The sequence below is a fragment of the Oryza brachyantha genome, chromosome 6 (genome assembly GCF_000231095.2).
Source record: "Oryza brachyantha chromosome 6, ObraRS2, whole genome shotgun sequence".
NCBI classification, from domain to species: Eukaryota; Viridiplantae; Streptophyta; class Magnoliopsida; order Poales; family Poaceae; genus Oryza; species Oryza brachyantha.
In genome coordinates, this window is record NC_023168.2 from 12,529,039 (window position 1) to 12,549,300 (window position 20,262).

Below are 20,262 nucleotides of genomic sequence, written 5' to 3' on the forward strand. Positions count from 1 at the left end.
GGCAAATCAGGCGCCACATGTTTTGTACACTTTGCATGTTAGCGACTACTCGCTCCATTCCACGGCATAAGCGTTTAGTAGCGATTAAGTTTACGAGAAAATAATATGATGGCTCTCAATAAATATGGAATTGAAGTAGAAATGTATGTAGGAGCAAAAAGGAAAGACATTTAGATCGATGAAATGTGATTGATAGAACTACTTAGTGCTATGTTAGAAATATATTTTTGGGATTCAAATTTTGGCTTATAAACATAAGCAAAAGCAAAGAGATACCTTAAAGAAAAAAAACAAAAGGTACAATGGTGATGGAGCATGAAGCAACTCATTCGGTTGTCTTTATGCATCTCTATTAATCAGATAAGAAATCCCCTCGGAACCAGAAAAAAAGTATCAATTGGACATATCTTCTTTGGCAAGACAAACATGAAGTATGAAACTTTACAGTATGCTTGCTGCTGCATCCAGCCCCAGTATTTTCTAAAAAAAAAATGTTTCAGATCTACTTCTGATTTTTTTTAAGCCAGTTTATCATTGTCACTAGGTTTTCTACTCCCCTACAACTCTATTTCCAGGACATCCTACGGATAATTATTTTTTGCCAAAATATCCTCTCTTACAAGAGAAGAAATACAGATCACTTTTTCATCAACACATCCTCCTTTTCTGCCTTGTTGATGCAGCAATACATTTCGTTTCATTCTCTAGGTCCCCTTTGGTGTATGATCATCATGTTTCACTTATAGGATTATAGAGGTAAAAGTACCTTTGGCAAGATGGCAAGGATACCCATAGTCCCGCCAAGTTAGAAACATATGTAGTACAGAATACACTGAAAAACTAGATATGGGAGAAATTTAAACGATCAATTGACTTGGAGAGTTTATGCACGATATAAAGTGATGGGAGTTGAAGCACCATTAGAATCTAAGAGCATCACAATGGGAATGCTCATCAAACAAGCACAATTTACAACTCCTACACGTGATATGCAAATTTGAAAATAGCTGGAAATGCATATATACATCATCAGGTGTTCAGAACATTGCAAGCTCTAGCCAGCATTGCCTCCCGTACGAAACAAGCTGGACCGTTGGTTGTAATACAATTTACAAACACGGACTAACAGGGTGATAAAAGCAACCTGGTGCAGTATTCTTGACAGCAGAAAACAGAGTGGAATATGATATGTCCATTAGGGGAAAAAAGAACATCCGTTGAAATATCCAGCTAATGCAGATACCAGTGTGACATGTCCAAACAAAATATCTTCTTGACTACTGTAAACAACAATATTTTACATCATATAGTACTATTGTATTTCATGTGTAGCATGACTGCAGTGTAAACTTTGACAATAATACACTGTGCTTAGAACATGTAAAGTTGTTTTGGTGATAAAAAATCCACGAATTTACAAATATACCTGATGTAAACATCAAACAATATGGATTCAACATGAAATGACCTTACAAGAACTAATAGTGAATGAAGATAATAAAGTTCTTACTACATGGATGGAGTTAATACAGTTCAGACTATGTATAGCAAGTCTGATGACATTTACAGTCACTTCATACATGATGGAACCAAAACTTGTTACTGTCAGTCTAGAATAAGAATGAACACTGCATCCATGTACAGAACAAAAATAAAGAGAAACAGGAAAAATGGCTTGGCGTGGAGTAGTACCAAAGTAGCAACAAGACAAAATTATATTTTGGAATAAAGACAATCTCCAATAAATTATGACAACACTGATAACACTGATAATAAATTATAAGTTATAGCTCAAAACTGTTGATGAATCTATGAAAGAATGGGAATTAAGTCTCCTAGCAACAAGTCTCTTAACAAAAAAAAGGGATATTATTCATAATGGGACTCATTTACTCATACGTTCCCCAGATCAATATATGGAAAATATGTTCAGTACACCACACAAAGTTAAGTTTAATAGGTCATGAGTATTGATAATCCAGATTTCACATATGGCTCATCTAATTGGCACAAAATGTTTACCTTTCATAGTGACCATGTCCATTCGCCCCTAAAAAAGAACAAAAAATATTTTAGTTGGGGATAGAGCTGAACCAAACAAAAAGTGATGCAGAAAGATACGGAATGGAGCAGGGCCTAGAGCTGAGCTGAAAACAATTGTAGAGGCGAAGCAGCTTTGACCCCGTCACTTTGTAAATTTTTTGGGAGTTGAAAGTCTACCCAAACACTCTCCCCACATAGTATGAATAGTGCAAAAAATCAGCAGCATAAATTTATTTCTCAGCCTGAACAAAACTTGTGTGAATTGTGAAAAGCATCAGCAGGATAAATTGTTTCTCACAATGCAACAACATCGACAAGCAATGAAGTGTGTTTTGCGTTTCAGCATTCCTTTGCATTGTAAGGAGATAAGAAGTAGGTTTGGCTGATTGGCTCCTAAATGTCAGTGTCTACTCAATCATGAGCAGGCAGAGTACTTGCTTTTTTCATGAACCTAGTGTATAATGCCTAATCAATCATGAGCAGGCACAGAACTACAATAGTTTATCCAAGATTAACCATGTAAAAGGTTTATTTTTATTTGTATTACCTATCTAATATTCTAATACTGGGTCTCTTAGCCAGCGTTGATTGGGCCACATGGCTTATCTTACTTTCCAAATAAATCCCGTAATTTCATAAGAAGAAAGGAATGACGCCAAAACATTGTGGCCGAACCATCTGCCAAATTCCAGACACGTCTCCATGGAGAAATTTAAAAACAGAACAGAAGAAAAACACAAGTAAAGAAATAAAATGGAGCTTCAGGGTGCACTGTTGCTGTGTTGCAGGCTTTCTAGATTCCATTTTATTCAGAATATTTGCTGATCACTACCAAGGAAGTGATGGCCTCTCAAATGGAATCTAGGAAGACCAATGGGGACCGAAATAACTTTGAATAAAATAGCAAATGTGAAGCATAAATTAATGGAGCCCACATATAACTAGGTTAGGCTGTGCTCAAGTAGCCATCAAGTGTATACATTTTATTCAAGCAAGGACAAACTCCCTCCGTCCCAAAATAGACAAACTACTAGGATTCAAATTTAGCCCCAAAATAAACCAATTTTTATATTCTTACCTACCCTTGATACACATATTGAGAAGTTTTATCCCTTCGATATCTCATGCATACATACTCATTAATATGTTTCTATTAATCTATTAATAAGGGCCATTTTAGTCATTTTATCTCCTTACAAAATGTGTATTGGAATATAGGAAATTTTTTTGGCGGAGGGAGTAAACTCAACCATGCTAAACAATTGGCAATGCCAAAATAATTTAGCATCCATTTGAATTGGAGCCAAAAATCATAGCACTGCTGGCAACCCCTTTATATCATTACAAATTTAAGTTTGGGCAATCTTGCTAAAAGAATTTGGCAACAAACCAAATTGGCAACATTGCCAAAGAAAATTAGGAACACTACGAACAGCTTGGAACAAAGCATACCCTAAATTATATATATTTGCAAACAATAACTAGAACACCTTTGAAAAAACCACCACCTATTTAATAATTCAATTATGATTTTACACAACAAAGGAACCCTAAAAAGTACCAAAAGAAAAAAGAGAGAAAAATTAATGATTTTAGAAAGTTAAAGAAATTGAACTAATTCTACATAAATTCATGAAATTTTAACTTCTAAATAACACTTACAATATGCACAAGCAATAATACAAGGGCACCAATAGGAGCGCCGATTTTCTAGTATACTCTATGTATAGACATACCAGCCTACATTATACTATATAGTATCAGAGCCATAGCTTTGAGGCTGATATAGCTCTGATACCATGAAAGGGTTGAGAGAACCAACATATTCATTTTTAGCTAGCAAGCCTATATATACCATACACAAGTATGTAAGAGACCAAACAGAAGCAATACAGGACAAATCCTGGTCTAAGAGGATCTTGAGTAGCCTAAGGTTTAGGCTTCATAGCACCCGCGTATGCAATTGTTTGCCTATGTATGATTAGCCTAATACAGTGTTTGTTAGGACTCCTATGTCCTATATATTTTGCATGTTGACTTGTTGGTCCACAATGAAATATATCGGTTATTTCCTTCAATGGTAACATAGCATCACAGCTACAACTCTTAGAGTGGCTCTGATACCATGATACCACTGAGAGAGAAAGCTGATACATTAACATGGTAAACCAGTAAGACTACATACAAAGCATATAGATGTATAGGAGACCAAAACAAAGACAATATCAAACTAACACGATACTAGCATTGTATACCGCAAGGTACATAACCACTTACTAATAGTCCTTTCCACACTTACTTCCCAGCATTTAACTTTGCACGATAACTTGTATACCAACAATAACTATCTTATAAGCTTAACAAGCAATGCAGAGGAAGTTACTGATTTAATCGAGGGAGTTGGGCACTTTAGTGCTTACTTATCAAAAGGTCAGCAGCTAAAAAGTATGCAGCTTAGACATGAACCTTGATGGCACTGACACACGACACAAATGAGATGTGGGAGTCAACCAGGATCATTGCAACTAGAGACAATCGCAAAGATATATAAAAGAAAACAGTGAACATCAAATACAAAAGGAAGGAAATAGTGCAGAGCAATAAAATATTCACTCACTAGCGCGGAAGGAGAGACGGTTTGTCAAGGTCGTCGAACCCCCGACTGGCCGGACCACGGCTACGTAGCTCGTAGCCGTCTTCTCCGGTGAGATTATTCCCCTCAACCGCAGGCTTACAGAGAGAGAGATTAGGGATAACATTCTTGCTTAATTGATTGTCAAGCGATTACCAGCATATATGGCCAACGGCCCAACCGAAATGGAGAAGGCTCTCCTTGATTCTAGGAATTACAAAAACAACTTACTAATCTAAGTTTCTATCTTTAGCCACTAGAGGCTAACCCATGCAGCGCCTGCTCAGCGCGCTCAGCCGCGCGGCGCACGTCGTGGGCGCGTCTGCGCCTGGCATATGTGCGTCCGTACATGACAGGTATATTTTCCAGTGAAGCTTGGAGATATTTAACCTGTCTGCTTAGCGCAATTCCCAACCAGGTCATTCCTGAGGGTAAGTCAGAAGCCCTATTAATTGAAAAATGTTAAATGAACAACACAAAAGCATTCTATATGTTCTAAATGACTAGAGGTTGAAGCATACATATATAGATATAGATTCTGCAGTCTAAGAAACAAATAGATTCAGGACAATCATTCTGAAACCGTATGTAGCACAATGAGTGACAATTTCTAAGAAACAATATATACATGTTCTTAAGGGTACAGTAGGTCCTTCAAACAACTCTATTGAGATGTAAATTCAAATATCATTTCAATAAAAGGGACTAGAGGCTCAAGCATACATATATGGATACAGATTTTGCAGTCTAAGAAATAATAGATTCTGGATAATCATTCTGAACAGTTCTCTAATTAAACACCAAATGTAGCACAAGTGACAGGCATTAGATGTGTGCTCTTAAGGGTACAGTAAGTCCTTCAAACAACTATATTGGAATGTAAATTCAAATATTACTGCAATTTTGCAATGAAAGAGAGAAAGCACCAATAGAAAAGGTCAAAGCAAGCAATAAGCATGCCGTATAAGTTGGGTTAGGCTGTGTTTAAGTCTCATGTAAAAAATCAGCATCATATACAAGAAGGTTTAACATCCAACGTACACAGCTAATAGCATTCCATGGTTAAGTACATATTAGCATGAATTATTCAGAGTGTTATTCACAGCTGGTGAGGAAATACAAGGAATATCCTTTTGTGGCAAAGTATCATATGGGCGTATCATTAAACCACTAATTTGAGATATGCCAGTAACAGATACAGATGATAACAATTCCACCACTACCAAAAAGATGATTCATTTCCTTCTGCATCCCATTCCTTTAGGACATTTATCCTTTGCTTCACTTTGATTTGGCGATAAGTGCATTCATGAACATTATACTTGGCTTGCAAGGGCCCGTTTGTGCTCCACCAGAAAGTTATTAGAAAATTAACATGAGGAAGATTTCAACGTGCATTATTTGCACATAAAGCTAAATTTAATTGGCAGGTATCTATAAGATTTTTTTTCTGTTGACAAGAAACAGGACAATGAAGTATGAACAAGTAAAAATTATACTTGAAAATGCTAACAGGATTGCTTGAGAATGCCTAAGGTAATCATGTACAAATGTATACATTTTATATATATTTTCATGTCCAATGATAATCCTACAAGTTGAAGTGGGAAAGTGCTTTTGTGGCAAACTAGAAGTGTATGTACCCTAGCCACCTGTTATCATTTTAAACACCTCCACTAGGAAAAAAAGAAACAGTATGAAGCTGCATGTACATGTATCCTGGCCAACCTTTATCATTTTAAACACTTCCGCTAGAAAAAAAAAAGTATGCATACTGCTAAGGATGGGCACAACAGATCTTTACAGTTTTACTTAGCCCCACCTGTTCTAAGTCCTAATGAGCAACAGAAGCATCAGAAGGCTGACCATATGCCATGATTAAAAAATACTACCAAAGAGTAGTAAATGATTAACAAGCAAAGTGTACATACAGGTCATTCAAATCTGTAGTGTCCTCGAGAACAAGATCTGTCCATTTAATTCTACCCTTGAACCCAAAGTCCTTAACTTGCATGACCTTTGGTAAGATGCTTTTGTCCATCTTGTCTTCTCCAGTGGGTGCAGAGAAATCACGATTGTATATATCATCTGAACCAATTGCTCGAACTCAATCATCAGATTTCTCCTGGAAGAAACCACCCTTGTGGTGATATTTCTGCATGAATCCGCTTCTGCTTTGGCTTTTTGAGCAGTTTCGGATTCCTCCTCTCCCATTAGCTGCGCTTCTCCTCTCTCTCGGCCTCGCCTCCATTTCCTCCATATCCCTCTTAATTCTCGCAATCTCTCGATTCTTCCATGACTGATACTCTTCTGCCGTATTCTCTTCATCATCTGTTTCAATATGTACAATTTCAGACTCTTCATTTCTAACCTTATCAATGTGCTCCTCCTTCCTAATCTCCTCCACGACAATCTACCTCGTCTCAATCTTCCGCTCCTCCATCCTCCTCTCGAGGAGCTCCTCAAGCTGCCGTGCAACCTCTTCCCTCCACTTCCTCTCCGCGACTCTGACGCGTTGCGTCTTACTGTATGAAGAGCGGTTTCACCATAGCGATGAAGACAACCTCATCCCTCGAGACCGTCTCGTCCTCAGGATCCTCTACAGCCAGCAGCTCCTCCTCCTCCTCTTCCCGCTACCTCGACATCAGCCGCTCCCGGATCCGGCACCTCGGCGCCTCCTCGGCCACCGGCGCTGAAGAAGCATCCCCCGTCCCGCTCCTCGGCCGTGGACACGACCTCCGCCAGACGGAAGACGCGGCTGTATTCGGCGCGGAGCTCCTCCCAGTTGTCGGGGCGCGCCTCCGCGAGGCGGCGGTCGTCCATGCCAAAGCCGCGCCGACCTTGTCGAGGTCGTCGTCGTCCCACTCGGGGGGGGGGGGGGGGGGGGGGGGGGGGGGGGGGGGGGCGCCAGTGAAGCTTGACATTGTTCTGGGCAATCCAGCCGCAGAGCTTGTCACACACCGCGATGACGGCGGCGTCGCCGTCGCCCGCCGCGACCGACCGGGCGGCCGCCGTGGAGACGCGGGCTTAGGGCAACTCTAGGGCTTTTGGATTGGCGAGGAGGGGGGAGGTTTGCGGAATTATGGGCGATTAGAGGTAATCACAAAGATTTGTATCATAATGGAGTAAAAGAAGACGCGATGTGGTCGATATGTCCGAGTGGTTAAGGAGGTAGACTCGAAATCTACTGGGCTCTGCCCGCGCAGGTTCGAATCCTGCTGTCGACGCATTTTTTTCTTTTTTAATTTTCCAGATTTCCGAATATACTTATCTGAATATACTGTACCTTCTTATGTTCGGTTTAGATGAGAAAGCATTCCGAGAGATTTTACTTTAGTGTTTAATAGATTGTTTTTTTTTATTTTTTATGTTCGGTGTAGATTAATAATATTTTATTTCAGTGTCTAATAAATTATACTCCATCCTTTTTTGTTATTAGCCGTTGTTTTTTGTCATTCATCCTACTCAAAATATTTGTATAAATATAAAAATATAATCATATCTAAATTTTTTTAAAAATAATATTATATAAATTTTTAAATAAAATAAATGGTTAAATATAGAACAAAAGATTGTATTAAATAAAAAAATATATAGAGAGAGTACCGCCTCTATCTTGACCTCTGCCAAACTGACACACGGAGAAGCATTATCTGAACGGCTGAATCTTGATTTTCCTTTTCAGACATAAAAATAATATGGCGACCGCTTGATTAATCTAATAAATATTTAAATTGATTAATCCATGCGGTTTTATAGATGTTCGGTTTACTTGCCGATCCTGAGGTTTTTTTTTCCTTTTTTTGAGGAAAGATCCTGAGTCAAGTAGTGATGAAGTAGAGGCGGTAATGGGTAAAAATGTTAATGTGTCTTGCTACAACATACTACTCTCTTTATAACTTTAGCGTCAAAAATCTATAAAACTTTTCTAATCCTTAAATTATATAGACAAAAAAATTAGACTCATTGCCACCACTGCGTAGGAGCCATTAGTTGCTAAAGAAAATATAGAAGAAAACTTCAATGAAACATTTTAAAAATTTGTGTACTCATAGGCACGGTTTAGGGAAACTTATAACAGATACAACTTCTTATAAAATTTTCAAAATCTTTTCCAAAGAATCTGTAGGTGTAGAATCCAAAAAATAACCTAGAAGCCAAAATCTGGAAAAATCAGTTTTTCTAGATCGTAATAAGTTGGTTTCTCACTACTTATTAGAATCATAAGTTTCCTAAAACAGACTCATAATGTATAAAAGAATAATATTTTAAGTTATGTAGCACATGGAGAATTGCAAATGATTATGAACGAACACGAGAGAGATCCAAAGACTATTATTTTTATATAATGGGCTTAATGCATGTTACGTGCTATAGCAATTAAGTACATTAGTTAAGTAGGTTGTAAATGCACATGACATATGAGTGTTTGAGATCAAAGCATGAGATGATAAAAAAAAACTATTATTATTTCTAGACAATTGGCTCACTAGCTTTTGGTTCCAACTATATAGGATATATAGATTGGGTTCAGTCCAGAAGTCCCATTTCATTGAGAAACTATTATGAGACATTTTATTTTCTAAAAGCTATCGATTACATTTCATTTTGATGATAAATCATTTGTATACACACTGTCTAGCCATTTGTTTTTGGGTATGCCAAGCCAAATGGCATCCCACACAAATTTACCATCAATATAAGTGCGAATGTGGCTTAGATGGATGAATTTTTTTTTCTTATGGATGTTACATGGGCAATCTCTGTTTTTGTAAGATGAAATAGAAAGATCGTGACCATTTCATCAATTTAATAAGTAATATTTAATATTTTTATTTTCTATAACTAAAATAATGTTCAGTCCATGAGCTTTTATAGTTTGTAGGAGCATCACATTCCTTGATTTCTTCCCATCGGTAGAAACAGCCAACATTTGCCTCATTAAAGTAATATATTAATAATTAAACATTAAAAAATAAAAATACATGGATAATATTTTTAAAAAATTGTACAACTTAGCAGTTTGGAAAATATATATACGATAATTTAGTGCTAGGTTGTTTAGAATATGCCAAGTTGTTTGGAATTTGGATGAACCAGTATATAAGTAGATTTTAAAAAATTACCTCACAAGATCAATCACATAAAAAGGAAAGTTTTAATAAAAAATAGAACAATATATAATAAGAGAGAAATTAGATTGGCACTAAGGCATGTTAAATAGTAGAGCCCATTGTTTGCTCTATCTCAAGCATGTCAGTAACAAGAGTCTATTTTATAATGATACGTACAAAGACAGAGTCAGGTGTGGTTTCTTTATTAATACAATAAAATATTTTTTATTACGCTAGTTTCTTTTTAGGATACGCCACTCATCAGGTGATTGATTTTTTAAGACTTATCAGTCAATTCATCTCCCATGGTCAGACATGCATCCAACGTCATTTGTTCAGCAGAACGCACGCATCCTAAAGCAAGTCCAATAGACAGAGATCAACTGATGGATTGGAGATTTTTAGTTACCTGACCAATAGCAAATTCGTTCTTTTTATACACCCTCATCTAACAAAGTTTTCTTTAATAAATGTTAAGAGTCAACTCTAAACTATTGACATGTATGATAAATTGACAACAACTTTTCTCTCTTTTTCCATCTCTTTTCTACATGTCATCAAATTTGCTTGCATGATAATTGAGAAGTCAACAAATGAGCATCTTTGTCCGTGCCCTAATATCCACATCTGATTTCAAAATTTTTGTTTATCTTCGTACGTGCCCTAATACCTACGTCTGATTTCAAAAATTTTGTTTATCTTTGTACGTGCTCTTAAGACAAATGAATACATACTGCTTGTAAGTCATGTTAAAGAAACAACAATTATTCACCAATCATATACGAAAAATATATTTCCTTTATATTCTAAGCAGTTATTTTGTTTGCAATCAAACTCTATCTAACTTATTTAAATTTTATAGTAACATGAATGGTTAAAACTTTTACAGAGAGATTCAAAATGTGGCGTGATTATCCAGCTCGTAGACTAATGAGCGAGGGTGACTGGACCAAACCAACAGCCACCTCTCCTGAAATCGATCACCAAAGAAAAGATCCCCAAATTACACTCCCATGGCGATCGGCGGCGGCGGCGGGAGCTGGAGCATCCACGGCCGCCCCGACGTCACCTCCCGCTACGAGGTCCTCGGCCGCGCCGGCTCCGGCGCCTACGCCGACGTCTACCGCGGCCGCCGCCGCTCCGACGGCGCCCCCGTCGCGCTCAAGGAGGTCCACGACGCCCTCAGCGCCCGCCGCGAGGCCGACGCCCTCCTCGCCGCCGCGCCCTCCCGCCACGTCGTCGCGCTCCTCGACCACTTCCCCGGGGGCGACCACGACGACGACGTCCTCGTCCTCGAGTGGCTCCCCCTCGACCTCGCCGCCGTCGTCCGCGCCGGGAGGGGCGGCGGCGGCATCCCCGCCGCGCAGCTCAAGCGTTGGATGCTGCAGGTGCTCGAGGGCGTCGCCGCGTGCCACCGCGCGGGCGTCGTGCACCGCGACCTCAAGCCCGGCAACCTGCTCATCTCCGAGGATGGGGTGCTCAAGGTCGCGGACCTTGGTCAGGTTAAATTTCTCGACACCTCGGCTCAATTCCGCGCCGCACTGTACCGTATTATGGTTTTAGGCATAGCGAATTGTATGGAATTGACACTTCGATGTGTAGTTTATGTTTCGTTTGATTATGGTATGATCTCACTGCATCACTAGTTATCTTACCTCAGTTGGTACAAAAATATTGGGTTGTCTATGGTTATATTGGGATAGGAGGTGGTGCTTAAACATCAGCAATCACTAATCCGTGGGCTTCACCTGGGAAGGTTATCTTCCAATGACTAGTTCCAACTGTTACTTCATTAGCAACATATCTGCATTGTTTCAAAGATGAACTTTGTGCTGGGTCTGTGTGGATGGACATCAATTTTTTTTCCCTTTTTGTTGTATTTGTGCTATAGAAATTAGAGGATGCAGGGAACCATAGCCTGTGATTAACTTTACTTCAATATATACGAGCAAGATATTCTTGCTTGTGTGTAGAGGAAAATAACTGATATTTAAAGAGCTTGGGTTGTGCCATTATTACATTAACTTTGATCACCTTTCCTTTTTATATGCACATCTTCTGATCAATAAAATGATCCATCATGTGGTTCAAGGATATCTAGTTAAATGACTAGCATTGCTATTTTGGTTTTTAAATAATCTTTTCACTGGACAAGGAATCCCTCTCTTCAATATGAGAACTATATTGACTCAAATGCTGCAGTTTAGCTTAAAAGCTGGTAACCTTTTCGTTTCAGTGATTCAATGACAACAAAAATTAATTAACAATCTTCTGCAACATGCCAGTTTTGTGTTTTTAGAAACTTATGGATCCAAACCTAAAGTCATTTTTTACAACATTATTATGCCAGAGTTTTATGTGTTTGTAAGTTAACAATTAGACATGATTCAATTCACTAACCGATTGTGGTCTAATGCATTTGTTGGGCGATTTGTACCCTTTACCGACATTTTCAATCAATGAGACTTGACAGGACAATATAAGTTGAGTTTGGCATTTCCCTATGGAACCTACCTGCCTTTTCTTTTATAATCTATAATGATTTGTATGCGCTGCTCCAGCCATTGAAGATTGCATAACCAGCATCTTTCCCGTTTTTGCATTATGCATGCTTTTTTCTATTAAATGGTCATTTCAGATTGCCCATATATTTCATGTAACTACGTGTGTTACTATGAATGTTTGTTCTCTGTTTGACACGTTGTATATTATGGTGGGATGTTGATGCGTTCCTTACTGGCTAGTGGCTACTATCTTGATTCATGAGAGTTCAGCAATTCAGCCTATTCATAACTAAATCACAAGGAAACCAGAGCATAGTGAATACTGTTCAAACATGTGTTCTCAAGTAGTCAGCAACCCCAAATGAAATGCAACTGTTTATATACCTAGATTGTTTATAATCTGTAAATTGGCATCATGTTTTGTTAATCATTTTTTACATTGCTATTCAAGTTACTTTTAGTCTTTGTTTTAGTAAGATGGGCCATAATGGCTTTAATTCCCAAGGGAGAGTTTTTTTTACATACTACAGAAATGTTTTTTACTTCACTAGCATCAATATTTCCCAAGGGAGAGTTTCATCGAAGCATGGACACATGAAGCAAATATGTGATTATTGGTCAATGATATAGTTTCTACTTCTTTGTTTTCTTGTGAAATGTCATATAAAATGTCAAATGCTTCAGCTGGTTAGATTTTGACATAGTTCTTTTGTTCTCTGTTTGCAGGCCAGAATACTACAGGAGACAGGAACATACCAAGGTATGCATCCATATGAGCAAAGTTCAGGAGTGGAGCCTTGGGTTTCACAACAACGAGCAGTGCTACACGGAGCAAAAGAGGAACACCCATCTCATGAAGCAGAAATCCAAACTGGCCAGGAGCCAGAGAGACTCACTGCATCTGATTACTTACATGAGATGGATCAACTCCGTGCCAAATCCACGCATGGAGATGTTGACAAAATGAGCTTGCAGGATGGGAATACTTCCTGTCTTGCCACATGCAGCACAGCAGACATTGATGACGATCCATTTAGAGCCTCCTATTCATATGACGCTGAAGACGGTATGTTGGAACAAGAGTCCGGTGCTTTCACTTCTTGTGTTGGCACACGTTGGTTTAGAGCTCCGGAGCTCCTATATGGGTCAACAAACTATGGGCAGGAGATTGACCTCTGGTCACTAGGATGTATTTTGGCTGAGCTGTTTAGTTCAGAGCCTATGTTCCCAGGCACATCTGATATCGATCAGATTGGTAGAATCATCAGTGTTCTGGGCAATATCACAGAAGAAACCTTTCCAGGCTGTTCAAATTTGCCAGATTACAACAAGATTTTCTTCAACAAGGTTGAGAAGCCAACGGGCCTTGAAGCTTGCCTGCCTGATAGATCTGCTTCTGAAGTTAGTATCATAAAGAGACTGCTTTGCTACGACCCAACTAAGAGAGCCAGTGCTGCTGAATTGCTGAATCATCCATACTTCGCTGAAGAACCGTTACCTTCACCTATAGAAGGATTACAAGTACCAGCATCAAAGGACGAAGATGATGACAGCACAGAAGAATGGGGTAATTTCAATGGTGGAGATTCAGATTCAGACTTCGATGAATTTGGCAGCATGGATGTCACCAAGACTGACAAGGGTTTCAGTATACGCTTCTCGTGATCAAGAATAGTTGATGGTGGTAATTGTATCTTCCTATCCATGCTGGCAGACGAATATCTGTCGCAGCATATTGTACGGCACTTTGATACTCTCTTTACTATTCGAAACTACAATATGTTCATTATGTTCTGTACAATAGCACCAGCTTTCCTGGTAATACATGAATAAATTGCATTCTGCACCACTTAATTGTAATTCAGGGTGACTGGACATCACTTCATCAGATCCACAATTAACTTTTCCACATCCATAAATGCCAACGACAAGAACAAGTGCATGACAAATCTTATCATCAGGGTATGCCAATTCTTGGTGTGTATGTTTTTCATTTTAGACTGCTCCTCTGCGTTTTTTTCATTGAAACAGTGCAGATTATTCTTTATCTTTTGCGAGCAGTTTCTTAAACCGTTAAACAATGTATTTTTGTGGAAAGTATATATATGTAAGTTGATAATCTCTTATTTCTAAAATAGATTTTAAATTTTATAGTAATTAATTACACTGTTCATATCATAAATAGCTATAAAAATCAGATAATCTTTTAAGCTTTATCTAACGAAAGAACACAGACTTAGTACTCATATTCATGATGTGCTTGTACTTGGAAATCTTGGATCCTATTAACAAGGAGTATTTTGCTAGGGATTTGAAATGGATTTGCAATATTTCATATTTGAAATGAGAAGTACATATAGAAAACATTACTACAAATAGTATAGTATGGTAGTTCTATGTGGAACCAAAGTTATACAAAAAGTTTATATTCAACATCTTTTCCCACACTTGCCTACATATTGCCATAATTTTCCAGTCTTCCATCATTTTTTTTCCTGATTTAGTATGCTTTTATTCTGCATTTTCCACGCTTTCCTACAATTTTACTAGAATCGTTCTCAATTTACAACATTATTCCTTATTTCTTCTCTTTCTAGGTAAATATTTCTGAAATTCAAAGAAACCTACTGAATTTCGAGCAATTGGTAGCCTCGCTTCTTGTCCCATGGTTTATCAAATATGAAATTTTGAGGGTTTGGATCAAATTTTGAATGATATCCCCAGAAGTTCAGATTCAAATTACGGCTTCAATCTTTCTTCAAAATTCCTTAGTTCTCTTAGAAATTCGCAAAATTGGGCATAGTTTGGGCCACATTTCAAGGTCCAAACAAGATAGTAACCCGTGGTGTGCGGACAGCAGGTTGGGTCCATCAAAGTGAATTCAGTCACTTATATCAAATTGATACAATCAAACTGCGAATAGTTCCAGGTGATTATTTGGCTTTTCCATTAAAAAAATCAAACAACATATTTATAAACGAAACAATTTATGAATAAAACTTTTATATACTTATTCTTAGCGATCTAAAAGTTAAGGCTGAAAAATAAACTTCGCTAAAGAAAACCCTAAAATTAACTAAATTTAAGGTTAAAAATTTAAATTTTGACTTATAAATATAAGCATAAACGAAAAGACTAGGGTGCCAGTCTCTGCAGCACAAAAGGGCTTTGGTATTTTTAAAGTTATTATAAATAATGATGAGAATGGACCTTGGTCTAACCCTATATCAACAACTGACGTTCATACGATACATAATTGGTATCAGTTCCTGTAACATGTTATGCGATCCAAACGGCAGGTAGGGAGGGAAAAAAAATACACAACTGTATTCCTCCAAATATCCTGTAATCCAAAAACAGACAAATACTCCTATTAAGCAGATGTGTGTGATTGAAACTGTGTACTAGTTCAGCAATAACCAATGATTAATCATAATGCGATTGTAAATATGTCCATCACTCTCCTAGGCAATATACTACATGAACATTGCAGCCAAAACACACGAGTATCGCAAATTTGCACAGACAGAACCAAGAATGGTGTGATCAGAAACTACTCCACACATCCAGCATTTTGCCAGGACAGTACAGGCTGCTATAGCAGAACAGATTCCAAACAAGAAAAGCTCTATCGGCTAAAAGTGTTGGCTCACCATGGCTAAGGCCATAGCAATTTGAAAACATCGTTTAGTAGAATATGGAGCATGAGAAAGAAAAAAAAAAGAACAATTACATATGATCTCTGAAGTAAACAAGAAATGACTTTTCAGGGCTTCCTCACTTCTACAAATACACTACAGATTACCCGATGTCGACTTCACCTTCCCTCAGCTTTGATTAGCTGAGAGAACACCCTGCTCATCGAAACGTCGGAGAGGTCATGATCAGGCTCATTGGAAGCTCCAGCTTCTGCCATTGTCACACTGATGCTCTCGAGGGCGCCGACATTCTGAACTTGCGACGGGAGTTCGACAATCCTGTTCATGCTGTTTACATCTGATACTGTTGAATCTGCATCTTGGAGCTGAAGAACGTACTCCAAGTTCCACAGGACATCTCCCATGGATGGCCGCTCCACACCATAGTCCGCCAGGCACTTCTCCACTGTTTCACCAAACTTCCTTAGAGAATCTGGCCTGATTGAACCAGAAACTCGCTGATCAACAATCTGATGCAGCTCTCCTCTCTTCTGCCATTTCATTCCCCACTCAGCCAAATTCACCATCTCCCTTGGAAGTGTAGGGTCAATCACTGGCCTTGCGCAAAGCACCTCGAGCAAAACAACACCGAAGGAGTAGACATCGGACTTCTCAGTCAGCTGCTGCCTTCGGAAATATTCAGGATCAAGATACCCAAAGCTACCCTTCACTGCAGTGCTGACATGAGTTTGGTCCAACTCAGGCCCGGTCTTTGATAGCCCAAAGTCAGCAACCTTTGCCAGGAGATTCTCATCGAGCAAGATGTTTGCAGATTTGACATCACGGTGGATAATGGCCTTTGCAGAACCAGTATGAAGGTAATGGAGTCCTCTTGCTGCTCCAATGCAAATCTCCAACCGTTGCTTCCAGTTGAGTGAAGGGTTATCTGAACCATACAGGTGGCTTTTCAGAGTCCCTTTTTCCATATATTCATAGACCAAGATCATCTCATTCCTTTCATCACAATACCCAATCAGGGACACCAGATGGCGGTGGCGTAGCCGTGAAAGGAGCTCAATTTCCGTGCGGAACTCGTTCAGACCTTGCTGAGACTTCGGGTTCCCTCGCTTCACCGCAACCTTGGTATCATCCCTCAGCACACCTTTGTAGACCTTCCCAAAGCCTCCAACTCCAATGACCCAGTTCTCATCAAAATTGTTTGTTGCTTCTTGGAGCACACTGAAGGCAAATCGGTATCCATAGCTTCCATTCAGACCTGATGTGAGAGTAGTACCATAAGAAGTTCTACTTCCTGTACTAAGAGAAGTGAGTCCATTGATAGAGAAAGGCATCCAAGTCTTTGAGTGCTGCTTCTCCAGAGTCTTTTTCCTCCGGCAAAACAGTACTATAACAAGGACAATTATGAGAATACCAACACCTGCAAGGACTGACCCAATAATCACACCTAAATTCTTGTTTGAACCAGATGATCCAACAGTAAAAGCAGAACCTGAGCCAGTGCTCATCTTCATGACCTCAAGACCATTCAGAATCCCATCAGGTAACGCATTGTTCAAAGTGGATGGACCAATGCTGATGCTTAGCTTGTTAGTTGCATCATTAGATGAAAGAACCACATCCAAATAGATAGCTGTAGCCAATTGATTCATCGATTGCATTGAGAGATCAATATCATGCTGTGCATAGAAGCCCCCAACATATGCATTAAAGTAGAGTTGGTTAAGTGCCTTGCTGACTATATCACAGAAGTGAAATCTTATCAAATAGCTGAAACCTGAATCCACATCAAACTGCCATGTCATATTGAAAAGTGCGTTGGTTGTATTTGAAGCTGCCAATTCTGTAGCTGTACTATAAACAATATCAGGAGCAGTCAGCTTTGTTGCTCCACCTCCCATATAATTGATTTTCCCCCCATTAACCTCTCTTGTCACAGATGGGTTCAATAAGTACTTTTTATCACTCACCCAGGTCCTCGAGAGGGTATCATTGTCCGCAGTGACCTTCGGTCCACCCATGTTGACACGGTACACCGTTTCCAATGGTTGCGTAGACAAACCACTGTACTGCTGCATAGGGTTGACCATCGGCGCACTATCAACTATGAGATTATCTGGGACAGAAACCACTTCAATCGCATTGATGAATGCCAATCCATTCGATGGCTTGAAGGAAATGATGAGCTTGTCTTGGGTAATGTTCAAAGAGTATTCCTTGAACAATGGTGCAGTCTTGTCAGGCTGCTGGAAGTCACTAAGCAAGAGCACATCTTGGGTTGACACAGTGAACTTGGCCGTGGAAAGATCATAGCTCTGGTAGACAAAGGGGAAGAAGTAGAGACGAACAAAATGCCGGCCCTGCTTCTGGATAGGGAAAGTGTATGATGATGGGCTCGTGAAGATGCGGGCGGTCTGGTAAAGCGCCGAGTTGTCGAATGAGGCAACCCCATTCGCCGACGTGCCGGCAAGGATTTCCAGGGGTGTGTCCACCTTCACCGGGGCAGCCCCATCAGCAGCAAAGGTCCTCAACCCGAGAGTGGTGCTCTTGGAGGATCCACAGTCCACCAGGTAGCTGTCCGCAGGCTTGAATTGCGCTCTGCAAACGCAAATGGATGACCAGAAACACAAAGCCACCATGGTTGCTGCCTGCAGCCGCCTCCTTCCCGAAAGAGCTCCCATCATGTTGACCTGAACGATAGAACAACACCACCACTATTGTTTTAGATGTCATACATGTACAATTGCAAGCAACAATCCAATGTATTCCAACTAAGGTAAGAGATGGCAAGAAAGTTTAAAATCAATCTAGACAGAAAAAAAAAAGAACAAGCGGGATCTGGAAATGTTTAGGAAGTCAGGCAAATCAATCAAGAGCATTGAAACCGAAAGATTCGGATGGACGAACTGGCATCAAGAAAGAACTAATCCTGAGCACTCAACATGGCTGCAGCATCGAGATCTTGACATGGACTGCAGAGTCCACCGATCCCAATCCCAATCACAGATAGGAAGATTCTGATTTGAGAGCTCACCCTCACAGCAGCAAAAGAGCTAGCAATCCAAGAAAGCTTCTGTCCTTACTCTGTCGGCTACACACACGCAGACGCAGATCGATCGATCGATCTCCTAACCCCAACGCCAATGAGGCAGTGTGGACGAGGACAGCCTCCTCAGCCGGCCAAAGGAGGGAGCTTTGTGGACGGCGGCGCCGGATTTGGAGGCGAAGTCGACGGTGGAATGGAAACGGTGAGAGCATGGACCACCACCACACGCACATGGCTAGGAGGTGGCAAGAAAGCTGGCCAGTGTGCTACAGATTATTTTTTTCAATTTATTTATTTCTTATAGTAATAATATTCCTGAAAGAAAAGATAACTACAAAAAAAATTCAGCTACTCTATAAAGCTTGCATTGTTGTATCCCACAAATTGGTTTGGTTTGGTTTGGCTGAAACAATTTCTAGAGTCATCGCCAGAATCAGAAATTCAGAATGCAACCAAAAAAAATAAGGGAAAAAATCGAGTTTATCATCCAGAATGTAAAAAAACGGGGGAAAAATAGCAGAGGCACAAACAAATCAAGAAGACCTCAAAAAAAAAATCTGGAGAAGAAGCTGAGGAGGAGACCGGAGGCCAAGAGAGAGAGAGGCACCTCCGTCCGTCCACCGGAGCGCCGCGCGGCGGGCATTCCCACCGAGATCCCGCCAACACCTGTCGAATCCTCCCTCCCCGCCGCCCGCCGCGCCGGCGTCGGAGAAGAGCAACGTCTAGGCGGCCGCCCACGCCGCAGGGATCTCAGACAGCAGCTAGACGGCACTAAGAACCGACGGGAAGGAAGAAAAGGTACTAGCTTTTTTTTCCTCTTCTTCTTCTTGGACGAGCTCTAGGCTCAAAGCTCTAGCTTTGGGAAGCAAGCAAACGGGGCAGAGGGAGAGCGAGAGACGAGGAGTTAAGGAGGAGGGAGAGAGGTTGGCTACCACCTTGAGATAGAGAGAGAGAGAGGAATAATAACAGCTAAACACGATGGAGAAGGAGAGGGAGAAGGTGCACTGCAGCGGTGCAGGTCAGGGACGGTGCCACACGCTGTAGGATGTAGGGGTGGTAATGGGTATATTTAAAGGTCCGGTTTAAAACGGATTGAAAATCAAGGTATGTATAGTTTTGAACTAAATTTTTTTACAAAATTAAATAGTGTTGTGAAAGAATCAATTGGCCTTGGCTCATTCACTTCCCTAACTTTATGTCTAGTCTCTATTTTTCCTTGGCTATCGGATACAACTATACAAGCCGTTTGGTTGGGGTTAGCCTAACA

At 39.9% G+C, this 20,262-nt stretch overlaps 2 protein-coding genes, 1 non-coding gene and 1 pseudogene across 4 annotated transcripts; 2 read left to right on the forward strand and 2 right to left on the reverse strand.

Annotated features, from left to right (window-relative positions):
- Positions 1-837: 837 nt before the first annotated feature.
- Positions 838-7,515, reverse strand: LOC102707689 (annotated as a pseudogene).
- A 305-nt stretch (positions 7,516-7,820) lies between these two features.
- TRNAS-CGA lies at positions 7,821-7,902 on the forward strand. The gene has a single exon. It is a non-coding gene; the product is annotated as a tRNA-Ser (tRNA).
- A 2,837-nt stretch (positions 7,903-10,739) lies between these two features.
- LOC102707410 (cyclin-dependent kinase F-1) lies at positions 10,740-14,154 on the forward strand. Its single transcript, XM_006656878.3, has 2 exons — positions 10,740-11,291; positions 13,020-14,154. Exons 1-2 carry the CDS (start codon positions 10,803-10,805, stop codon positions 13,956-13,958), a joined length of 1,428 nt encoding a protein of 475 aa, XP_006656941.3. The 5' UTR covers positions 10,740-10,802; the 3' UTR covers positions 13,959-14,154.
- Positions 14,155-15,900: 1,746 nt separating this feature from the next.
- On the reverse strand, positions 15,901-19,886 carry LOC107304499 (receptor-like protein kinase HERK 1). Of its 2 annotated transcripts, none has more exons than XM_015838794.2 (2): positions 19,603-19,886; positions 15,901-18,639 (listed from the first exon to the last, which is right to left on the reverse strand). In XM_015838794.2, the coding sequence occupies exons 1-2, from the start codon at positions 19,636-19,638 to the stop codon at positions 16,111-16,113; spliced, it is 2,565 nt and encodes an 854-aa protein (XP_015694280.1). In that variant the 5' UTR covers positions 19,639-19,886; the 3' UTR covers positions 15,901-16,110. The 2 variants fall into 2 exon arrangements, with proteins under 2 accessions (XP_015694280.1, XP_040380969.1); XM_040525035.1 differs by lacking the exon at positions 19,603-19,886 and adding an exon at positions 18,984-19,055.
- Positions 19,887-20,262: the final 376 nt, after the last annotated feature.